This window comes from Panthera uncia, chromosome B1 (genome assembly GCF_023721935.1).
Source record: "Panthera uncia isolate 11264 chromosome B1, Puncia_PCG_1.0, whole genome shotgun sequence".
NCBI classification, from domain to species: domain Eukaryota; kingdom Metazoa; phylum Chordata; class Mammalia; order Carnivora; family Felidae; genus Panthera; species Panthera uncia.
In genome coordinates this window covers 125,627,856-125,653,146 of record NC_064811.1, presented here as the reverse complement: position 1 = coordinate 125,653,146, position 25,291 = coordinate 125,627,856, and the positions used below count along the sequence as shown (strand labels likewise).

At 34.5% G+C, this 25,291-nt stretch overlaps 1 protein-coding gene across 4 annotated transcripts in view; it reads left to right on the top strand.

The window, feature by feature from the left end:
• The window catches only part of LRBA (LPS responsive beige-like anchor protein), a 785,855-nt gene that overhangs the window by 192,815 nt on the left and 567,749 nt on the right, over positions 1–25,291 (top strand). For all 4 annotated transcript variants that reach the window (XM_049632267.1, XM_049632266.1, XM_049632264.1 and 1 more), the window contains exons 23-30: positions 7,562–8,617; positions 9,826–10,004; positions 10,831–10,984; positions 11,386–11,566; positions 15,253–15,380; positions 15,881–15,988; positions 19,697–19,856; positions 22,954–23,401. In XM_049632267.1, the coding sequence (XP_049488224.1) occupies positions 7,562–8,617; positions 9,826–10,004; positions 10,831–10,984; positions 11,386–11,566; positions 15,253–15,380; positions 15,881–15,988; positions 19,697–19,856; positions 22,954–23,401 (2,414 nt within the window). The remainder of the gene's footprint in view (positions 1–7,561; positions 8,618–9,825; positions 10,005–10,830; positions 10,985–11,385; positions 11,567–15,252; positions 15,381–15,880; positions 15,989–19,696; positions 19,857–22,953; positions 23,402–25,291) is intronic.

The following is a 25,291-nucleotide window of genomic DNA, read 5'->3' as shown; positions in this document are numbered from 1 at the left end:
TTCATCAGTGTTTCGTGGTTTTCAGAGTACAGATCTTTTACCCCTGTGTTTAAGTTTATTCCTAGGTATCTTACTGTTTTTGGTGCAATTGCAAATGGGTTTGATTCCTTAATTTCTCTTTCTGCTGCTTCATTTTTGGTGTATAGGAATGCCACAGATTTCTGTATGTTGATTTTGTATCCTATGACTTTACTGAATTCATGTATCTGTTCTAGCAATTTTTTTGTGGAGTCCTTTGGGTTTTCTGTATACAGTATCATGTCATCTGCAAATAGTGAAAGTTTGGCTTCTTCCTTGCTGATTTGGATGCCTTTTATTTCTTCCTGTTGTCTGATTGCTGTGGGTAGGACTTCCAGTACTGTGTTAAGTAATAGTGGTGAGAATGGACATCCCTGTCTTATTCCTGACTGAAGGAAAAGCTTTCAGTTTTTCCCTGTTGAGTGTATTATATTAGCTGTGGGCTTTTCATATATGGCCTTTATCCGATGGCGTCAACAGGTGAATTCTACCAAACATTTAAAGTAGATTTAATACCTATTCTATTCTTTTCAAACTATTCTAAAATGTAGAAAATGAAGGAAAAAGTCTAAATTCATTTTGTGAGGCCAGCATTACTCTGATACCAAAACCAGATGAAGACTGCACTAAAAAAGAGAACTACAGGCCAATATCCCTGGTGAATGTGGATGCAAAAATTCTTCATAAAATACTAGCCAACTGAATTCAGCAGTACATTAACAAGATCATTCACCACTATCGAATGGTATTTTATTTCTGGGTTGTGAGGGTGGTTAAGTATTATTAAATCAGTCAACATGCTACACCACATTAATAAAAGAAAAGGTAAGAAACGTGTGATCCTTTCAACAGATGCAGTAAAAGCATTTGGCAAAATAGAACATCCATTCATGATTAAAAAAACCCCAACAAAATAGATTTAGAGAGAATGCACCTGAAAGTATTTTGAATTTAAATACAAGCAATTTTTTTGAGGGGTCTGCATTCATCTTAATCTTTATTCTCATAGACTTTTAGAAGGATATTGCATTTATAGCACTTTTAGAAGGTATTTCAGTGATTCTGTTCAATGTTGGGTAAAAATGTTGTAGTTTACAGTTACTATTAACAAGAAATTACAAAGAATAGCCTTTAAAATCTCAATGGTTTCTGTGGTTTTGTGTGTGTGTGTGTGTGTGTGTGTGTGTGTGTGAAGCATAATCAAACATAATATTGCTTTATTTTAAAAAAATAAAAAAGGAAGGTATATGCTTAATGATTTTGGAAAATAGCTCGTAACTAGATGAACAGAAACTAAGTATATGTTGATTTAAGCTGACTTAGAGAAAACAAAGCTTTTGGATTAAACTGGAAAGTTGAACACTAACATCTAATTTTACTTCATATTGAAACCCTACTAAAAATGCCATGAAAGGGTTTTGAAAAATATTAAGTCCACAGGATGGAGAGAATAGGAATAGAGTGAAAAGCAGTAAAATTTAGAGTCTAACGATCAGATCTATAGGTGTATTAACTTAGATTGGGAAAAGTAAATCATGAACTTAGCGTGGGAAAAGCCAAGAGCTAACTTTATTTTCACTAAAGAACCCTCAGGATTCTTAGGAACTGGAAGCCTATCTGTATATGAAACTGAGAATTGGGGGTTGGGTGTGCTAGAAGCAAAAAACATTGAATAAGATTGTTTGAGTAGCAATTTGGTACCTCGTTATTCTCCCTTCCTCCGTGCTATTAAAACACTGTCCCAGTCTATTCTTACAGAATCTAGAGAGGGCAATACAGAGGGCCACTGGTCTTTGTTTATATTAGCAAAATGGAGGGGGTGGGGAGATTAAGAGACTGTGTGCAACTGAATGTTGGGTGCAAAGGCAACACTTCCACCATTGTGCTTTTCGTGTTTGGCTCCTAAAATGTAGGCAACCAGACCATAACCCTGCAAGCAGAACATTGGAAGATGCTTCTTTGGGTTGTCGTTGTACCCTTCTTTGGGTTGTCTGAATCAAACTGTGCCCAGATCATGATATAGTAAAGGTAAAAGTAGATTACCCACTGTAGTGAGAGCTTTTTAACCCCTGGACCCTTTGTTATTCCTTTTGCCAATCCTGAGGAGAAAACCAAGTTATATCAGAGTTTTAAGAAAAGCATCTAACATGGGAGATAGAAACAAAGCAGACCAATAGAGGCAACTCAAGGAAAACAGAGATAATACAAAGAGAAGAAACAAAACAGAAGAAAAATAACTATTAACATCCTCAGAGAGATAAGAGTAACTATAAACTATGAAACTAGAATATAATGCTTTTCTATAAGAAAAATAAACAGCAGTCACCAAAATGGTATTGGGCCATTTTAAGTACTTTACATATAGAACTCATTTAATCTCTTAATAACTATGTTAATAACCTTATTAGTATATTGTTCGGGAAATAATTAAAAATAAAAGCTCCTGTTAGCACAAAATACCCTGTTTTCAAAGTGTGGAAAGGAGTGAAATAATCAGTAAGCATTAAGCCAGACTGTAATGCACATCTCAGACTATCCACTGAAGAGATTTCAAAGACAAAAAAAGCATTTCACCATTTTATATGGCCAGACAGATACAATCCATTACATACATGTAGCTGTTTTCATCCAAAAGAGAAAATCTTGTATATGTTGGCCAAGCTGGAGGTTACATTTTGGAACTAAATACTTAGACTTAAACTCCCATAGAGACAGGAAGCAGGGCATCATCATTCTTGATGTTCATGTTTCAAAGAGATGACTTGAACACCCCCAGGAAAGATATCCCGGGATGCAGAAATAGCACAAAGACTTATTACCTTTTCACAAGATTTATATACATCTCAAAATGCCAGAGAAAGTACAGTTGACCCTGGGTCAACATAGGTTTGAACTGAGCAGGTATACTCATATGTGGATTTTTTTTGGATAAATATATACTTGAAATGTCTTTTCCTTAGACATTCTTAAACATTAAAAATTTTTTTAATGTTTATTTTTGAGAGGGAGAGAGAGGGAGAGAGAGAGAGAGAGAGGGAGAGAAATGAAAACACAGAGCATGAGTGGGGGAGTGGCAGAGAGGGAGACACAGAATCCAAAGCAGGCTCCAGGCTCTGAGCTGCAGGAACTGTGAGATCATGACCTGAGCCGAAGTTGGACCCTGAGCCGAGTGAACCACCCAGGAACCCCAATTCTTAAAATTTTCTTTTCTCCAGCTTATTTTATTATAGGGATACATATAATACATACAACACACAGAATGTATGCTAATAGACTGTTTATGTTATCAGTAAGTCTTCTAGTCAGCAGTAGGCTGTCAGTAAGTTTTTGTGGATTCAAGTTTTACTTGATTAAAAAAAGTTTTTTTTAAGTGTTTATTTTTGAGAGAGAGAGCACAGCCAGGGGAGGGGCAGAGAGAGAGGGAGGCACAGAATCCAAAGTAGGCTTCAGGCTCTGAACTGTCAGCACAGAGCTTGACACAGGGCTCAAACTCACTATCTGCAAGATCATGACCTGAGCCGAAGTTAGATGCTTACCCGACTGAGCCACCCAGGCGCCCCAAGTTTTGCTTGAGTTTTGACTGCATGTGAGGTTCGGGGGGATTTGGCATCCCATCCCTTGTGTTGTTCAAGGGTTACTGTATTTTGAACTTCAGGCTTTCTACAGGAAGTGCTCAAGAGAGGAGAGGGAATTTTCTTTTTTAACACCAGGGAACATTTAAAATATAAATTTTTTAGGTTTGTGTTTCCCCTTGTACCACCCATTTTAATATGAGCAGTAAGAAGTCAAGTGACTAGCCCAGACTCATATAGGAGAAATGTAAAACATGTTTAAGGGTTAGTGGAGGAACTCTCCCAGACAGTAGAACCAAAAGACAAAGGGATTGAAAATAGAGATATGGTAAGAAAATTAGAGGAGTATTCAGTGCAGTGTCAAAAAATAGTAATCCTAGAAAGCAAGAATAGGTGAAAAAGGAGACAAAGGTATAAATTAATTGATTCAAGAAAATTTCCCAGAGCCAAGGATATTTGTTGCTTGATTGGAAGGACCCAATGGGTGTTTAGCACAATGGATGAAAATAGATCTGTGCTGAAAATCATTGTGAAATTTGAAAGCACTAAGAGCAAGGATATTTTATATGATTTCACAGGGAACAAAATAGTTTATATAAAGGATAAAGAATCAGAGTAGGCTGAGACTTTGCAACAGAAGCACAGAAATAAGTGAAGAAATACCTTTCAAATTCTGGGGATTAATGCTATCCAACCTATGGTTTTATACTCTATTAATCAAGTATGGAGGTAAAATAAATGTTTTAAAGTCTCAAAAACTTAGTTTACATGTACTTATTTTTTGAGAAGACGCCAGAGGATATACACACCAAAAGGAGAGCTTTAAACAAATATGTGGGACATAGGGAAAAGGAGAGGCAACATGGAAGAGAGATGAGAGGGGATCTCTAAGACCATGGTTCAGGGAGATCCTGCAATGATAGCTATGTAGTAGACATATGACAGTCCTTCTAAACTGGAACGGTTTGACTTAGGAGACAGATATAGAGGGAAGCTATTGTCAATGAAATGCCATCTGCCATTATAACTTTTTTTTTTTTTTTTTTTTTAACCTGAGAACAAATTACCTACATGTGATAGGCCCGTATTCCTCCTGCCTGGATCATTTGTACATTCATGCTTCTCTCCTCAAAAAAAGTGGTCTGCTTTGATTTACTTCTGAGAGTAGAGGTAGACCATGGTGAGAATTGGAAGATACAAAGTAGTATACTTCTTGTACGTTATTCATGCCAGATACCTACTACCTGGCCCACACTACCCCTTATAGATGCTCTAGTTCTTAACGCCTTGTATATTTCCTAATGGCCTTGCCAACAGACTTCCCAGAAATAGCCTTATATATCCTCTTATAGAAACTGAAGAGAAACTTCAGGAACTGTAGCTTGTCTTCTGATAGCATTTATTTATTTATTTATTTATTTATTTATTTAGCAATATTGCCCTTTTATTTGATGGCTGGCTAAGATTATGCTATATTTAGCTTCTCAAACTAAACTTGATAAATATTTTTACTATATAGGTAGTAGAGCTGTTAACAAACAGGTAGGGAACAACAGAAATGTAAGAATGTTGATTTGCTCTTAATAGGGGTAGGGAGGTTGGGAGTACAGTTGAGGATGGGCACATAGAGGAATTGTGGGGTAGTAGTATTCCGTTTCCTGATGTGGATAGTAGGTGTATTGGGTTTAAAAAATTACTCTTTGATCTGTATGTATAAATTGTATGTATTTATGTTTATGGATATATTTTATAATAAAAAATTTAAAATCCTTAAATTGAGTAAAATGAAAGCAAATAATTATTGAAAACTAAACTTACTGTGTTTGAAATAAAGGATCTATTTTCAAAATCACTCTGAGGTTGGTGGTATGAAACTTGCCTTCTCTAGACAATAATAATTGTCATATCAGTGCAGAAATGATTTCCCTAAAGTCAGTTTTCCAAATAGACTAAATGATACCTTAAGAAATCGGATCATTAAAAACAACAACAACAACAACAACAACAACAACAACAACAAACCTATCTTGTCTTACTCAAAAATTTCTAGTGGCTCTCTCTCTGAATAAAATTCAAAATCATTAATACAGTCTATAGTTCTCTGTAACTATGATCTAGCCAGTGCCTTCCTCTGTGACCTTATCTGTAGTTCTCTTTCTACTGTTTATTGTTCCTCCAACATACCACGATTATTTTGGCTACTAGGGGCTTTGCATTTGTTTTTCCTTCTGCCTGAAATTGTTTTCCTTTTCATATTCATATAACTTTCTGTCTCACTTTATTCTGATCTCTGTTCAATATAATATCCTTAGAGACCTTCCCCAGTTACTCTACTACATCATCCCACCTAGACTTTTATTTTCTTTTTTTTCGCCTTCAAATCTCTCACTATTAACTGACATTATCTTATATTTTTGTATATTTATTTTCAATCTCCTTCATTAGACTGTAAGCCTCATGAAGGCAAGGACATTGTGTTCATCACACAGTGCCTGGCATGCTTTGGGTGTTCAGTAAATTTTGCTGACTGGATAATGAGAAGTTGGTCAATTAAAATAAGTTAGTTCAGGGCACATGGCTTACTCAGTTGGTAGAGCATGTGACTCTTAATCTCAGGGTTGTGAGTTCAAGTCCTACGTTGGGTGTGGACCTATTTAAAACAAAACAAAACATTTAAAAAAAATGGTTATAAAATAAATTGATATTTTGTTAATGTTACTGTGCCATTTTATTTGGAATATATGCATTACATTTTGAAATATTCAGAAAAATTCCCCCAGTATTTATAATTTGTGAAATGTTTATTTTCCAAACATTTTTATTTTTAGCTGTATCCTATTAAGGCATGAGCATACTGTATATATTATGAGTGAAGGTTAGTAAATAGCTATTGAAAAAATGTGTGCGTTGTGCATTATTTAAACATTTGTTTGCCTTTTACCCATATGTATACATACCTATGATTCAAAAATGCCTATGGGTCTTTGTGCACAAAAATCATCTTTTCCTGTCATCTACTACCATCCTCCCATACTAGGGCTCAATAAAGGTTTGTTGACTAAAGGTTCAGTTTGCTGTATGTATTATAATAATGTAGGTTACAGGAACAAACAGTTCTAACATTGGTAAACTATAATCATGTCTGTACTTTCTGCTTGTATTATACTTCTTTCTGAGGGGTGTTTCCTGTTCTAACACCAGTGGCAACCAGATAATGGTGGCTATAATAATCTTTGGTAAGAAAATTATTGAGGTAAAAGTGTGCAGGGCCAGGCATGATAAGAGTTGATGTTCATAGTGCCTGATACTAGTCACTCACATGCAAGTGGCGTTGGGTGGATGGATGGATGGATGGATGGATGGATAACCTGGAACTTGCAGGCTATTTTGACCAGTTTAGACTTTGAAAATTATGGTTGAGCTTTGGGGAAGGATTGGATTTTTTTCTCATTGCTGAATTTGTATTAGTTTAGTAAGAAAAAGTTTTACTAACTCAATAAATATATGGAGAGCTGCTATAATAGTGGGCATAATTAATTGATATTTTTAATCTATGTTGAGGATAAGTCACGTGGAAATGGATTTTCATTGCAGTTAAAACAATGTATTATCTAGTGTACAAAGCCCTTCACAACGCTATATACTTAGATCCTGGTACAGTTTATAGAGGTCAGTGGAATAGTATATTCTTTTCATATATATGTTTAAGAATAGGCAAAGTAAGGATGTTATTGTGGTTTAAAGCCATGCTACCTATCATCATTAACTATAGCTCTCATTTTTTTTGACTATTTAAATTTTTGTGATTGACTTTTTGTTTATTTTATAAGATAAGGATATTCTAGGAAAATTATTTTATTGCATTATATAAAACCATTTATTTGAAAAATAGTTAAATTTTTAATTTTATGTACTGTATGTTCTGTTTTTCTTTCTTTTTTGCATATTTTGACTGGATGTTTTTCATCTAGGTCACTTTTGAAATACACAAAGAAAATCTTGCCAATATATTCAGGGAACACCAGGGAAAGGTTGATGAAGAAATTGGGCAATGTTCAAGTCCAGTTGAAGCAGTCTCTGTCATTAGCAGGGATGTTAATGTTTCAATAGCATCCCAGCAATCAGATATGAAGGATTGTCCTGTGTCTACTCATATCCCCAGAAATAGTGATGAAAAGTCAAGTATTGAGAAGACAGTTTCAGTAAACTCTACATCCAGTGTTGGACTGCAAACTCCTAACACATCTAATGAAGAAAGGAAAACTGGTCAAGAAAATCAGGAGTTACTGGATGAAGTCCCTTTAGAAGAAACACTGATAAATGAAACAATTCATATAGATGATTTAGAAGTATCTTCTGATATAATAGGTGAGACTGTTTCCTCTAATTCTTTTAAAAGAGCTGGCAAAGGTATAATAACTGTTAGTGAAGTAACTGCTTCTGTAAGTTCTCCTTCAGAAGAGGATGCTTCAGAGGTGCCAGAATTATTGGAGAAATCTATAGTAGAGGAAGATGATGATGATTATGTAGAACTGAAGGTAGAAAGTAGTCCTACTGAGGAAGCCAGTCAACGCACAGAACTCCAAGAAGATAGTTTGTCTCCAGCTGCCTCTGAAGCCAGTGAAAGACTGGACATGTTTAGTAATGACAACAAATTAATATTTCAAGAGGAAGAATCTGTAAATAAGAAGCAAACGGACAGCGAAACTCAAGATTCCAAAGACTCTGGAATCTTGACTATGACAGCATCAGGGTCTCCGGCTACCTCACCAGATGCTACTGTTTCCCAGACACCTGTACAATCAGATATTGGTGCAATGCTAGAGGAAGGGAAGAAAACAAGTAACTCTGATAGCGAAACCAAATTACTTAGTGATTCTCCTGGTAATATCTTTGAGTCTCCTACTACTTCTGAGCAGAGGATTGCTAAATTGGACGTTTCCAGTGTTGCTACAGATACTGAGAGATTGGAGTTGAAGGCCAATACAAACATGGAAGCATCTCACCCCCATCAACCTGTGCTTGAGGTGATTATATATACTGTATTCTTGAAGTGTATTTACATTGAAATAAGATAGAGCAAGTGTATATACTTACATTTTATTTTATTTTGGAGTTGATTCATATCCTATTTGCAATTATATAAATGCAATGAATGTAAAGATTATATTTGTTTTCTTTAGCACAAGGTTTTAGTGTGAATTGATTAAATGGCAGCTTTTATTATTATTTTTACCACAAGATCACCAGAAGTTACTACTTTCTACTTTCAAGTTTTAGGATTGTAATAATTTTAGTTTAGAAAGCAAATATTGGAAATACTTGTCTTTACCTTTATTTGATAACATAATCGTAGTTATTAGCACATTAATTTTCTGACCAAAATCTAGGGCTGTTGTCCTGCAGAACCACCTACTAGTGTATAATTTTATATATGAAGCATGTAGTTTAAAATTGTTCCACGAGGTTTGTTTATTTTGTAAGAGTGGAGGAACCTTTCTGAGATCAAGAGGCACAGCTTTCTCCTTTACTAGTATCTCAGAATAATTCATGAGACAGTGGTTGATTCCATGTTATAATTTTTCATGCTGTTTAGCTCTTAACTCCCTCTTTCCTATTTTGTTGGGTGTTCTTAATTTTGTTATCTTTATGTTTGTTTGTTTTTAATTTTAACCAATTTATAATCCAGATACTGCCTTTCTTTCCTCCTCATATTCAAATCTAAGAACTTCTTGATTCCTTTGTAGAAATAATACATTAGCTGGTTGTAATACCAAATGGTTCCAAGCTAATGACTGTTGAATTATGGTAGTTAGCATTTTTGGTAACTTTGCTTTAAATGTATTAAAGTTTTCTTTTTAAACGTTTTATTTATTTTGAGACAGGGAGAGACAGAGCATGAACAGGGGAGGGTCAGAGAGAGGGAGACACAGAATCTGAAACAGGCTCCAGGCTCTGAGCTGTCAGCACAGAGCCCGACGCGGGGCTCGAACTCGCGGACCGAGAGATCATGACCTGAGCTGAAGTCGGCCGCTTAACTGACTGAGCCACCCAGGCGTCCCTAAATGTATTAAAGTTTTAATGTTATTACTTATTGATTATTTTTCTGTAAATTTGGTTCCTTAGTATCTTCAAATGTGATTATTTGTTAGATGAATTGCATAGGAGCTATTATTATTAATGCCTTCTTTGAAGTTCAATTTATTTTATTACTCTTCTAAATTTACTGTATTAGATGTCAAGGCAACAGGAGGGGCCAGGTCAAGGAATAGCACCAGATGGAGGTAATGGACAAAGGAGGGATTCCAGATCTGCTATGTTTCGTATTCCTGAGTTCAAATGGTCTCAAATGCATCAACGTTTGCTCACTGATCTATTATTTTCAATAGAAACAGATATACAGATGTGGAGAAGGTATGTCCATATGTTTGTTATAGAAGATGTGTATGAAGTTTAGTGTTTGTTTAAAGAAATTTATATAGTTAACATTTTGCAATTTATTTCAGACATTTGGTTAAAAAGTAGAATATAAATTATTTCTGTGATAGGGTTTTATTGAATTAACTTTTATTGGCCATTGTAGAAATGAGCTACCCAGTCTGAATTACAACAAACTGAAAATCAGAGATTTTTATTTTAAAAAATGTGCTGAAGATTTCCTGTAGCATAAAAGCTAAGTTGCTTTATCTATAAGTACTAAAAAAAAAAAAAAAAAATTGGACTCTAAGTATAACACCCAATTCTCCAATGTAGTTTTGGTATAAGAAATCTGTATATTTCAGATTATCTATTGTATGATTTATGTTTTTGAAATGCCTAATTGGTTTATTGTTATTTGTATACTACACTTATCCTGTTTAAAAGCATGTTATGGCTTTCTCTAAGAAAATGTTAGTAGAAAATTTATTTTTATTTGCACATTTAACACCATTTGCCTCTTAGTTTTTGCTATGTGACTTCTCAGTTTTGTTCCCAGTTAAGGATAATTCAACTTTTTATATACAAGATGAATGGTATTATATGTTTCAGCACTGAAAAGGGGCATGGATAGTAACTCCTGATATGAAATGGTCTACATCTTGTGAAGAAGTGCATCCCCAACATGTCTGCTGTATCATTATCATTACCTCAGCTTTAAAGACGAAGCAAACGCACTGTCTTATCCTCCCTCCCCTCAAGTAGGCAAACTGTGATTTCCTTTCTTTAGCTTTATCAGTAAACATCATTTATCTTTGGACAGCCATTCAACAAAGACAGTTATGGACTTCGTGAATAGCAGTGATAATGTCATCTTTGTACACAACACAATTCATCTCATCTCTCAAGTGATGGACAATATGGTCATGGCTTGTGGGGGTATACTGCCATTGCTTTCAGCTGCTACATCGGCTACAGTAAGGATTTAACTACTCTATAAAATTGGTGTGAAAATGCTACTGTTATGCATCTTTGTTAACACTTGAATGTGGTGGTTACTATGCATCATAAGTGCATTAAGCCAAAAGTAACAGTATCTTTTACAGTTACATGAAAGGACCTTAGAATCTGTTCCAAGAATGAAAGAACTAAAAACTATGTTGATTTCTTAGGCATGAGTCAGCTAGAGAATATGATTGGTGGTGGTTCACCTGTACTTTTCTGTTGCCTTCTTTTTAGATGAAAAAGGAAAACATTCTGTTGAACTAGATTTCTGAAAGCTGGCTTTTTATAAAACTTAGAAATTTGGGGAATGTATCCAAGAAAATTAGATTTTTATCAAAATATAGATATAAATTTCAAATTCTGTTCCTTACAGCATGAGCTGGAGAATATAGAACCTACTCAAGGCCTTTCAATAGAAGCCTCTGTGACATTTTTGCAGAGGCTAATCAGCCTTGTGGATGTGCTTATATTTGCAAGTTCTCTTGGCTTTACTGAAATTGAAGCTGAAAAAAATATGTCTTCTGGAGGAATTTTGCGACAGTGTCTCCGACTAGGTGAGCTGTTAAAACCTATCAGGAATTTACTTTAAAAATTTTCAGTTATCTTGACATATTAGATTGAAATTATCTTTTATCTGTTGTTGGGAAAATGAGTACTAGGCAATTTGTCATATGCTTTTTTTTTAATCTCCAAAGAGTGAAGACTATCTAAGTACTATGCTTATAGTAGTAGTTATAAAATTGGCTAGAGGAATGACATGTTTTAAAAAATCTCAGTTGATTGTGGTCACCATTACCCCTCCTCCTCTGATCTTTTTTTGCTCAAAAATGGTGCTTCTCAGATTTTAAGATGATTCATACACAAGAAATCACCATAGCATCTTGTTAAAATGCAGTTAGTATGGGGTGAGGTCTATAATTGCCTAACATCCCAGGTGATGTTGCAACTGCTATCTTACAAACATACTTGAGTAGCAAGATTCTAAAACTAGCATCATTCAAATACAGCCTTTATCCACATGAGCCATGGTAATTTGTTGGAACAGTTCCTGAAATCTAGATCTCTATTCTCCTGGAGGCATTTCTTGCTTAGGTAAAAGTTAAAATACATAAGGAATTTTTTTTTTTTTTTTTTTTTTTTTTACATAAGGAATTTTTAATGTCATCAGGGCTTCCTTAGGTGAAGCAAAATAAGTTTTCTCTGGGCAGAAGATTTCCTGCATCTAGTTGTAAATACTGAGGTTTCGTTAATGATTTGCTTATTAAATGGAGAGAAGCAGGTAGGAAGAGGTGGTTGAAGAAATGGAAGCAAAACCACTAGGAACCATTGCCACATGAAGAGAGATCAAAAATAAGGCATCTGTGGAAATGTAACACTAAAGGTGGAAAATCTCATTGTTAATGAAATATTTTCCCATTTTTAGCAGGAGTATCTGTTATATAAGCTGAGATATATTTAGACTTTTTTGGTGCACTGATTATGTTTTGATTACTCAAAATGCTATTCAAACTACTTTTCAACTTGGGATGCTCTAAAGAACTTGATGTGACAGTTTTTAGAAATTTGTTTTAAAATTCTAATTAAGAGATTCAAATGGTAGGTATAAGAAAACAAAAACTATCATTTATTGACTACACTTGTTATTGCAGATTTCCAATGAGTCAGCAATTATTTTCTTTTATTCATGAGGATATTTGAGATCAGAGACATTAGGAAATGTATTAAAAATCCAAAAGCTGTAGTTGGTGAAGTTAGAATTTGAATATAGTTTAACTTGTTTTCCTACTTTTTCTGTTGTAACATACTTCCTTGAACTTTCTATTAGTAATATAATTAAACTATTTTGACTCCATTGCTTTTGTATATGCCATTTTTTTAAACGTTGCCACTTTCCTATAAAGAGTATACTTCTGGAATTAAAAATACAAGGCTATGCTATCAATGTGTCACTATACTCAAGTATTCTGAAATTAGGAAATACTCATTTTCATAATTTGATCTACCCCAGCATCATGTATTTTTATATATGGAAGTGAGATTCTGAAAACTATTTGTTCAAAGTCTTTAATAGAGTATGGTAAGCTTGGTAAACAATCCAAGTGTTTGATCCCTGGTCTCCTCATTCCTGTTCTTTCCTGAGGTTGGAGGTGAGAAGGCAGGATGGCAACAGTTAAGAGTAGCTTCTAAACTACTGAGACTGCTGAGTGTGATAGGTTTTTAACTTTGCGATACCCAAACTTGATTTTATGCAACCTGGGACAAAAAAGTGCAAAAGTTATTTTTCTGGGCCTGATTTCAAATTTGAGAGTCATTTTCCATACTCTCTTGCCCTCCCTCCTTCACTATATTCCTTGTTTCATTTTCCCCAACTTTTGTTGCTGTCTTGCACTTATCTGAATACTTTCCTGTTTCAGTTCTATGCTTGCCATAGGATAGTCTGGTAGTAGTTACAGTCCCCAGAGAAGTTTGCCATTTTGTTCTTAATTTGCTCTCCTACTCTTGTTCAGTTCATATAGCCTGAGTGCTACTGATCTGATTAAGAACTGAGATGATTCACATGATAATAAGCATTTCATAGTCATGTTTGCATTACCTAATTCATCATTTAAACTTCAAAATTAATTTCTAAATAACCCGAGTAACTGATGGGGGACACATTTAGAGAGGTAGTTTTTTGAACAGGTGATTCATTTAATTTACTACTTATTTTAAGTTGTTGAAAATGTTCCAACCAAATTCTAGAATTTACATAACTCACAGGTTAGCAAACAGTGTTATTGCAGGCTCTTTAAAATTTCATAATCATAAGTTATATATAACATGAATACTATAGGATTTATGCTCAGAGAAGGTCACCATTTTAAGAGTACGATATTGGTGAAACTGTTCAGTTAGTCAAAAACAAAAACAAAAAAAGGTTAATATCTGGTAGTAATATAATGGAACATCAAATCTTCAACAAAGATTTGGAGATCCTTAGGCTTATAAATGTGTTGGTTTCTACTGGATGAAGTTATTATTATTATTATTTTATTTATTTATTTTTTACCGTTTATTTACTTTTGAGAAACAGAGAGAGAAAGAGCATGAGCAGGAGAGGGGCAGAGAGAGAGGGAGACACAGAATCCGAAGCAGGCTCCAGGCTCCAGACTGAGCTGTCAGCACAGAGCCTGATGTGGAACTCGAACTCACAAACTGCAAGATCATGACCTGAGCCAAAGTTGGATGCCTAACCAACTGAGCCACCCAGGCGCCCCCAAATTATTTTTATTATTATTATTATTTTGAGTATAGTTGACACACAATATTACATTAGTTTCAGGTGTACAACTTAGTGATTTGATAGGTTGATACATTAGGCTAGGTCCAGTTACGTTGCTATTACAATATTATTGACTGTATTCCTTATGCTCTGCTGTTTATTCCTATGACTTACTCATTCCATAGTTGGAGGCCTACATCTGTCTTTCCCCTTCACTCATTTGGCCCATTTGCCACTGCCCTACCCTCTGATAACCATTAGTTTGTTCTTTGTATTCATAGGCCTGATTATGCTTTTATTTGTTTATTAATTTTTTTTTTTTTAGATTCTATTTATGAGTGGAATCATACGGTATTTGTCTTCCTCATTCTGACTTATTTCACTTAGCATAATACTGGAGAGGCTATTTTGGACTTTATTAATCACAGTCTCTTTTCTGCCCCCCACCTTTTAAACCGTTTTAATGAAAACCAGTTAAAAATAGACTCTGTAAATATTTTCTATAAATGTTCTACCTTTTATCAGTCTCTATAAATATGTTGGTATAGTGATAGACCATAAGAAATACATGCAAGTTTTAAGTTTATTTTACTTTGATGAAGGTGATAGGTTGTTACTATAGACTAGTTCATAGCAGTGTGATTTGCTTTCTCTTTTTTCCTACTTTTCAGTTCTTTTCTTCCCTATCTTTTCCTTAATAAAAGATCATTCCACTTTAGCTTAGGTAGGCTCTAAGAAACACTAGCCTGTTGATTTAGTTCCCTGAAATGATTCTCTCTTAGCAGTGGGCCCTAACAGTGTAGCTAACAAAGTCACAAAACAAACACTAGGTGATAGAGTCCAGGAACATTGTAGGAATTTGCTGAAAGTAATCTGTTTCAAATAAAAGCTTATGTAAATCATATTATGTAGGTGATTTTTATCAATTCCAAAATCTTAAATAAAATTTTCTGGCCCAATCTTTTCCTTAAATTACAGTGTGTGCTGTGGCAGTTAGGAATTGTTTAGAGTGTCAGCAGCATTCACAGCTGAAAGCTAGAGGAGATACAGCCAAGGGCCAGAAAACAGTACACAGCCTGATTCCCATGGGGAAATCTGCCGCAAAGGTAAGCATACAGAATAATTAATTTAATAAAAAAGTACCTCTTACTTTATGATTAAGATCTTAGATTTAGTTGTTCATTTCAACATAAAGTTAAGTAAATCTGACAAATGTTCTAAAATAGTTATTTTAGTCTGTGGGCATAACATTCAAATATTTGTGTTTAAATATACAGCAAAGATTTGCTTATACTTAATCTTGTCTGCTTTTCCAAGTGTTTACTTTTCTTGTGTCTTTGATATGTCAAATATGTCAATTTCCTTTGAATATGTCAATTTGTATTTCATGAACTTGGTGAGTTAGCATGCAGTTTGATTTTTCCTTTATGGCTCCCTTCTGTGACCCCCACCTCTATCCCAGTACCCCTAAAAAGAAGACAGAAGGAAGTAGGAAAAATAAGCTAGGAGAAACAATGTTACAGCCTTTTTTTTCCTGGTTCTTGGAATACTGTGCTAATATTTTAAAATGTCTGTGTAATACATATATATTTTTTGTCTTAAATAGAGTCCAGTGGACATTATAACTGGTGGTATATCTCCAGTAAGAGATTTTGACAAGCTCCTACAAGACATGGATATTAATCGGCTTAGGGCAGTTGTCTTCAGAGACATAGTAAGTTACAATATTTCTTTCACATACTCTTAGCTGATACATATTTCTACCTAGGCCCAAAGTATTGAAAGGAAAAACTTTCTGTGATATAAAACAGTTGAATGAGATAAGAAGGACTAGAACCAATTCTTATGACAATAATTTTAGAATCTTAGAATATTGGACAGTACTATTTAAGTGGAATTAATATATCAGAGTAATGATACTGAAAAGAATAAAACATTATTACATATTAAGCACTGTAAGTGCTTCACATGCACTAAGTCCAACGACTTCTTGAATTGTGTACTTTTGTAATTCTCATTTTATAAATGAGGAATCTGAGGCAGAGAGCTTGAGTAACTTGTTCAAGTTAATGGAGCTAGTAAATGATAGGATTCCAACCCAGCAGACTTAAACTCCAGAATCTACGCTCTGAAAGTAATGAAATGTTCAAATTCTGAATGACATATTATTTGTACTGAATATTGGATGTTTTTCCCTCAAACAAGTAGAATTACAATAATGAAATGTGGCAGTTTTAATTTTTAAAAAATGTTTGTTTTAGTTGATTTTGACATGTGGTGCAGTTTTCATGTATAAATTGTAAAGTCATATAAGAAAGTCTAAAGAATAAAGAAAGTATAAAAATGAAAATAAAAATTATTTGGGGGTGCCTAGGTGTACAGTTGGTTAAGTGTCTGACTCTTGATTTTTGACTTGCTCAGGTCCTAATCCCAGGGTTGTGTAGGACTCCATGCTGGGTGTGGAGCCTGCTTAAGATTCTCTCTCTTCTCTCTCTCTCTCTCTCTCTCTCTCTGTGCCCCTCCCCTGCTCATGCTCTTTCTCTGTCTAAAAATTATATATTATATATATATGTATGTGTGTGTATATATATATATATATGTATATATATATACACATATATATATTTGTAATCCTCACCAGTATTTGTAGTATTATCATTACTTAATAATTATTGAACACTTACTGCATTTAGTACTAGATGTTCTATTTTACATGCAAGTCTTTTTATAAATTTTATAACTTCTTTTTTTTAATATGAAATTTATTGTCAAATTGGTTTCCATACAACACCCAGTGCTCATCCCAATAGGTGCCCTCCTCAGTGCCCATCAGTTTTAATTTTCCCTCCTCTTTTTGTAGGGTCTTGGTGTTCTTTTGAGTTCTTAACTAAGTTTTGTACACATATACAACTTGTTAATAGTAGTTGTAGTTAATAGTTATTACCTATAGTTAGCAGTTACTGAATGTTTACTGTGTTTTAAGCATGGAAATGGATGCTCTGTATCATTTAATTCATGTAGTAATCATATGAGAAAGATGGAAGTGTTAGGTTAAATATTATGGTTAAGATCACACAAATAATAAGAGATAGAAGTGGGTTAAGGACCTAGGGAATGTGGTTCTTGGAATTCTGATCTTAACCATGAGGTGTGTTGCCTCCTTAGATCTCCATATATTTGCTTTTTGATAGCTCTTATTATTCCTTTCGTTAAGAAACCATCAACTGTTTTTTTTTTTTTTCCCCCCAAACTCACTGACTGTGGTTTATTTTGGGACCAAATATTGTTGCTACTTTCCTTTTCTTTGGTTGAGTCCATTGCCCCATAGCTTTGTTTTTCCTACAGTGATTTTTAAAAATCTATAATAAGTAATATAATTCTTTTGCTTTAAATATTCTTTAATGGCTTCCCATAGTACTTGAAATGAAAATTCCTCATCTGGCTCTTTATGATTTGGCTCTTTGGAACTTTGTAACAAGTTTTTATGTCAGGATATTTGGACAGAGAATTAGAGTATCTCTTATGTTTAACATGTAATTTTTAAAAGTAATTAATAACTAAAATTTTTTTTTTGTAATTAAAAAAGTTTTATAATCATAGGAGTTTTAGAAAAAAGACTGTGTTTCCCAAACTATATCCCAGAGTCTCTTTTAGCATAATCCAATTTTGATGAAAAAGGAAATGACTTTAGATTGGCAATATAAAGAAGTTACTACCCTGAGGTTAAGTGCTAAACTTTGTAATCGCTCTAATCTGAGTTCACATTTGCTTTTTCAGTTATTATATGCCTTTAGGTCAATTATTCTTCTAGGCCTCATCTTGTTAAAAGGGGTTAATGAATGTGTTTGAACTACATAGTACAGTGCCCGGTCCATTTTAAGTATTCAGTAAGTGATACCTACAGTTGAAAACAAATTTATTTGGGGATAAAAGGCTGAAACATAAATATCTATGGGATGTTTCTTCTTTGGACAGAAATTAGGCTTATTCTATAAACTTCATACTGTAATAACTAAATATTGAACATATTGTGCTAAATAAGTATTTAGATAGTCATATAAATAATTTGTATAGATTAAGAAGTTAGAATCAAGTAAGTTACTTGCCTACATTTTTAGTGCCAACATCATTAGCAACAATTATTATAATAGTGCCAGTATTGTGGGACAGTAGAACACAGGAGTGTTTGGAGAAAAGGAATGGTTAATAAAACAGGAAAATGTACATTTATCTTTTCCATCAAGGCTAATAAGGTCTTATATATGAGCCTAAAGAGTATCATAGATTCTTTACAGATTAATATTTGTATTAAATGGAAATGCTCAGGTTGAACGTGGTATTTCGTTCTTTCCCAGAAATTGTGTCAAAAAACATTTGACACTAGCTAATTGACTTTGTTTCATTTGCACCACTAGTTGCCATTTATTTATCTGCTAGGCAACAGTGTTCTTTGTTTTCCTTAAGTTTTCTGCTACTCACGGTACCTCTGGTTTTCAGAATTTGATGGACAAGTTTAAGTTTTTCCTTTAAGTGCAAACCTATTGTGAAAAATATTCAGAAATGTGTGCAGAGTCCCTTTGAAGATGGAGTATTGGACTAGATGAAGAGGTCATCAGTATACTGACATGTAGGTGATCTGTAGAGCTATGATGAAGCCCTGACCTCTTCTAGAGGTCAACGTAGTTTGTCCTTTTCTTTCTGGCAGACACTATATTTTCAATCTTAGACACTTGGTTGTCTGTACTATTTAAAATGCTCTTGAGAATTCCTTTGGCATCTTGTTCTGTATCTGATTACCTTGCTTTTTTTCTCTTGGATGTTTGTCTTTTAGGAAAATTGTTAATTGTGATTTTTTTTTTTGCATATTCTTTTTTTTTTTCTAAGTTTAGAGAGAAGGAGAGAGAGAGAGAGAAAGAAAGCACAAGTCAGGGAAAGGGGCATAGGGAGAGAGAGAATCTTAAGGAGGCTCCATGCTCAGTGTGGAGCCTGATGTGGGGCTTAATCCCTTGACCCTGAGATCATTACCTGAGCCCAAATCAAGAGTCAGACTAAGCCACCCAGGCGCCTCTGCATATTTTAATTCTTATGATTAGAAGTAAAAATAGTTATACATATGTAATGATAATTGCTTTTTGATTAATCTTACAAGGTATATTATGCCATATGTCTTCCGACTGAGTTACCTCATTTTAAAAACAAACCAAATTCTCTGTTTCCATGTTTCACAAGTATTAAAAACTCTCATTTACAGGCATTTTTCCAAGACTCTTTGCCTAATCTTTGTTGACGTGAATTTATTATTATTTTCAGTGTATGTCAAAAGATTTTTGGATGTATTTTATATGTAAATATTGTCATGTAAGATAAGATCGAAACATGTTACTTAATAGTGGCATAATCAACTACTTTTATTTTTCCCTAGGAGGATAGCAAACAAGCTCAGTTTTTAGCCTTGGCAGTTGTATACTTCATTTCTGTTCTTATGGTCTCAAAGTACAGAGACATTTTGGAACCCCAAAATGAAAGGCGTAACCAGTCGTTTAAAGAAGCTAGTAGTGAAAGTGGGAATTTATCACTTCCTGGTAAGCTTCCATATTTTATTCTCTGGGATCCAAAGTTCAAGTAAAACATTACCTAATAGTTAAAATATTCTGGAATTTAAATCCATTTATTTATAAAGTGAGAGTATATATTTTTAAATTAATAACTATATATTTCAATTTATTTTAAGTACCGTGTAGTTAATTGCAGTTGGGAGATGATTTTTGTTTTTTTTTTAAAATGAGCCATTTAATTAAAACATAAGTGAGAAAATGTTATCTTTTACAAATACCATGTTAAACATTTTTGTTTGCCTTGGCATTTATTGTGAAGAAGAAATAATTCATATTTCTCTATAAGAGGCAGATTTGCTAATAAATAACAGTAATAACTAGAGGTGTAGAGTAGCTGCAAGTTATAGATGTATAGTTAGAGAAGCACCTTTTGCAGTCATAGAAGTAGCTACCATTTAGTGGAGGTAGATTTATTTATTTAATAAGCATTCATTCAGTACCGACTAGGTATTTGGGTATATTCATGAACAAAAGAGGAAAAGAACGTCAGCCTTCTTGGAGCTTATATATTCTTGTGAGAGGAGATCGAAAAGAAGAAGTAGATGTACTAAATAAATTGTATAGTATTTTAGAAGGTGGTAAGTTCTAAGAAATGATAAAATTGAACAGAGAAAAATTTCAGGAATGATGAGGAGATATGGAGTGTGGGTTTTTACTCTAAGGAAAATGGAGAATTATTTGAGTGTTTTGAGATAGCAGTTGACAATTGACTTAAGTTTTTCAAAGTAACACTTGGGATTCTGTAGGGAGAATACATTCTAGAGGGCAAGGATGAAAAACAGTGTTTTAGTTGTGTGCTTCTGTATAACATATTATCTCAAAGTTCAGTGGCTAAAGCCATAACTGTTTTAGTTTTGTTATCATGATTCTGTGAATTTAATTCATATAAGGCACAGTGAGTATCATTCATCCCTGCTCCAGATGATGTTTGCTGGGGTTGTGAAGTCTGAGATGGCTTTTCTACTCATACATCTAGTGCCTAGCAAGGATGGCTCCAAGAGCTGAGGCTGACTGACTCGAAATGGCTCAGCTGGGATTATATGTCTGGGTCCTTGATAATTGTTCTTAGTAAATTCTTTGGTTTTCCTCCATTAGTTCGGAGGGCCTCTATCTTTGTATAGTCTCTATACATGTTCCCTCTAGCAAGGTAGCCAGCTTGCTTACAGAGGTGTTCAGGGATTCTGAGAAATGCCCAAGCTGCCAGATCTTTGTAAAGCTTGAGCACAGAACTGGCCCAGTGCTAATTCTGCCTCATTCTGTTGGTTAAAGTAAGTGAGGCCCAGCCCGCATTCAAGGGAGTGAATACCAGAATGCATGGAGCAACAGAATTATTAATATAACAGTCTAATACAACCAGTTGGGAGGATATTGCAATAATCCAGGAAAGAGTAGATTTTGGGAGGACTAAAATGGTAGTTGTAGAGTAGTGAGCATTTGTCAGATTCTGGATATATTTTGATGGTAGAGCAGGATTTATTTATTTATTTGTTTGTTTGTTTATTTATTTATTTAAATATATGCAATTTATTGTCAAATTCGTTTCCATACAACACCCAGTGCTCATCCCAAAAGAGAGAGAGCAGGATTGAAAATACTAGGTGTGAATATGTGAAAGATGCAATGTCATCAAGAATGATTATAAGGTGTAGTTGGATAGACTGAAAGTTAAAAATATTCAGGGAAAAATAAATTCAGTTTTCACCATGTTGAGTTTGAGATATCTTTTAGACATACAAGATGTAAAGTAGGCACTTATAAATAAGTATGTATTGTTTTGTTGATATAGTAGTGTTGTAAAACTTTAAGAGTGAATGAGATCACTCAAGGGAGTAAATATTGTTAGGGAAGATAAGTATTAAGTCCCTCCAACTTAAGAAATCAAGGAGAAAAATAAGTGAAGGGAATTAAGAAGGAACAACCAGGGAGGTAATAGATAAAGAATGAGAAGAGCATAATGTCCTATTAGCAAAGTGAAAAAAGTATCGGCAAGTTAGAGGGAATAATCCTTTGTTGGTGCTGTGTCAAGTGCTGAGGACTGACCATTGGAGTTATCAAGATGGAGGTTTTTGGTAACCATTGGATTTAGGAAGATGGAGCATTTTTGTTGGTATGCAGTGAATGCCTGATTAGAGGGAATGAGTCAAACAGAGTAGGTGATGCTCCTTGTTGAACTAGATTTTAAAGATTATTGAATTAGTCTTGCATACAGGAAGGATGATGTGTTTTTTTTTTTTTTTTAGCAAGTAGAAACTGTGTTTGAGGTAGAAATCTTGGAATTGTCCAGAGAAATGGCAATGTATAAAGGCACAGAAGCCCCAAATGTTGTCCCATGTTTAGCAGATTGCACGTAATTTGATGTTATAAAGTGTGATGGCATGAGTAGCAGAAGATAAAGTTGTAAATTAATAGTCATCTGATAAATAGTTGATGACCTACTACGGGCCAGGCATTGTTATGGGCCCAGGCATGGTTATAGGTACTGGACATGAAGTGTTAAAGAAGACAAATTCCCTGCCTTTATTAAATTTAAATTCTATCAGACTCATATTATTAAAGAGTCTTATACTTTATCAAGGATTTTGGATTTTTTCTTCTAGGCCAATGGCTTTCAGCCTTGTGTTGCTATCCATTGGTATGTCATGGTCAGTTTGGCAGTTTTTTCTCAGTTTATTATCATTTATTACTTTTATTATTCTCATTGTTTTATTGAAACATCTATTTTGTTGTTATACTCAGTATATTACATGCATCTATTATTACATAGATTATGTAATTTATTTTTGCCTTTTATTAGAACATGCCATATATTTCCTAATTTAAAATACTAGATGGTGGGGTGGGTTAAATAGGTGTTATGATGAGCACAGGGTGATGGATGGAAGTGTTGAATCACTATATTGTACACCTGAAACTAATATAACTATATGTGAAACTAACTGAAATTAAAATAAAAACTTTAAAAAATAAATAAAATAGTAGATAGCTGTTAGGGCTGGATGTACCTTTTAAAAATTGCTTCTAAATTTTTTTTTTGTTTATACTTTTCCTTTTGTTTCTTGGTAAGATGTAGAAAACGCACCATCAGCATTCAGTCCGCCAACCCCAGCATTCGTGGAAGAATCTGAAAGCACGTCATCTGCTCGGAGGAGGGACTCAGGCATCAGGGAAGAAACAGCTACTGGCTTAGGAAGCAGTGTGCATGTAGCTCCTCCGATAGCATCTCCAAGTGTCAGTGCAGGCCCAGATGCAATCAGCGAGGCGCTGTGCACTCTTTCTTTAGAAGTCAATAAAACTCAGGAAGCCAGAAATGATGGAGGAAATGAGTCGGATAACAAGGCTGCACCATCGGTTTCAGTTTCAAAAAATGTCAATGTGAAGGACATTCTTCGAAGCTTGGTTAATATGCCAGCAGATGGAGTCACAGTGGATCCTACCCTTCTGCCACCAGCCTGTCTTGGAGCTCTTGGTGATCTTTCTGTTGAACAACCTGTGCAGTTCAGATCTTTTGATAGGTACTGTAAATAGTCTTTTGTTTTGGTCTGCTTATATGTATAAAATTCAAAGGGTAAACAGGAACTTAATTTAACTCTGCTAAATTTTGTAGCTTCAACATTAGAAAGTGGTGTTTTGATCTAGTTTATAAAAATTACAAGGATGTTTTTGTTGTATAAAAGGCTTGTAAGTAGTCAACAAGGTATTCACATTTTTGTTTTTCATCATACCAATAAGATGATTTAAAAATAGTATTTAATCTTAATGTTACATTGGCAAATTATATGGACAATCATTTTGTTTGTTATAAGTTAGAATTCGCCTTTACCTACACATGGCTACCTTTCACTCTTTTGCTGGCAGTACTGTGCCAGCCTTTGTGAAAAGAAGTCTGAATCTGTGGATTTCAACAGACTCAGGAATTCAGCAAGGTGTTCAGAGCTTGACAGCTTTAGAAAGCAGACTGTACATTCCTGACTTTAGGTTCTGCTGCCTAGTGAACCTTTTGCTATATGCCTGAAATTTTTTTTGTATATATTATTAAACTTTCTGAAATTCTACCTATAAGACATGTATGTATTGAGTTATTAAATATGGTCTTTTTCAAAGATCAGTATTTTATCTTGATATAAGCTCTAACTTATAGAGAAGTTGCCAGTTAAAAGAACTTTTGTTTTTCCGGAGTAATTTGAAAGGAAGTTGACACAGTAATCCATCCCCTTTGAATATTTTATTGTATATTTTCTTTCCTTTATTTAAAAATTTTGTTTTTTAGGGAGTGAGCAAGCAAGAGAGTGTGTGTGCTACTGGGGCAGGGAACAGAGAGAAAGAGAGAATCTGAAGCAGCACAGAGCTGGATGCAGGGCTTGATCCCATGACCCTGGGATCATGACCTGAGCCCAAATCAGGAGTCAGACATGCTCAACTGAGCCACCCAGGCGCCCCTCAAAGAGTATATTTAACACTGTTTATAGCAATGGCTATATTTTGAGGGTGGGAAGAGGTGTACATAACTAGTTTTTAAAATATTCTCAATTTTTATAATTTGTTTAAATTTGTATTAATCTTAGACTGAGTAGTCAAATACTTGCGGGTAGATTTTTAAAAATAATTTATTTTTGAGAGAGAGAGCGAGAGAGAGAGAGAGAGAGAGAGAGAGGGTGCACGCACATGCAAGTGGGGGAGGGGTAGAGAGGGGGACAAAGGATCTGAAGTGGCTCTGCCCTGACAGTAGTAAGCCTGATGTGGGACTCAAACTCATGAACCATGAGATCATGACCTGAAGTCGGACACTCAACTGACTGAGTCACCTAGGTGCCTCAAGGGAAAGTAGATTTTTCAATTTAATATATCTTACTAATATAGGCAAAATTTCCTTAAATGGCCCAAATTTGAAAATTGTTGGACTTATTTATTTTAAAGTTGTATAGGAATTAAATCTATGCTTTAGTGATGCCTTCACTGAGTGAGTTATAAATTTATTTAGGAAACCATGCCTCAGTAATACGTAGTAAGGGGTTTACTGAAATAGAATCCAGAGGGGGAATTTTTGTGATAGCGTTTTTCAGGATGTTATTTGGAACTTACATGTCTAATATGCACTTAACATATTGTCTGATGGCAAGCACAGTGCTCTGTTTTTTCCCCTTCTTTTTCTCAGCAAGAGACACCTTTTGAAAAACTATTTTCGTGCAGCTGTAGACCAGTGGAATATCTTTGGGAATTTCAAAGCATCCCTCTGATCATGTATTTATCTCTGGAATGCTGTGTCAGAAATCACAACTCTCCTCATATCTTAAGAATTATCAACTTCCAAGCAATAGCTGGAAAGTTTAGAGTAACAGCTACATGAGTGGAACCTTGCTGAAAGGCTGCCAGGTTGTGGGCCTTTGTGGATGGCAAGGTGTTTG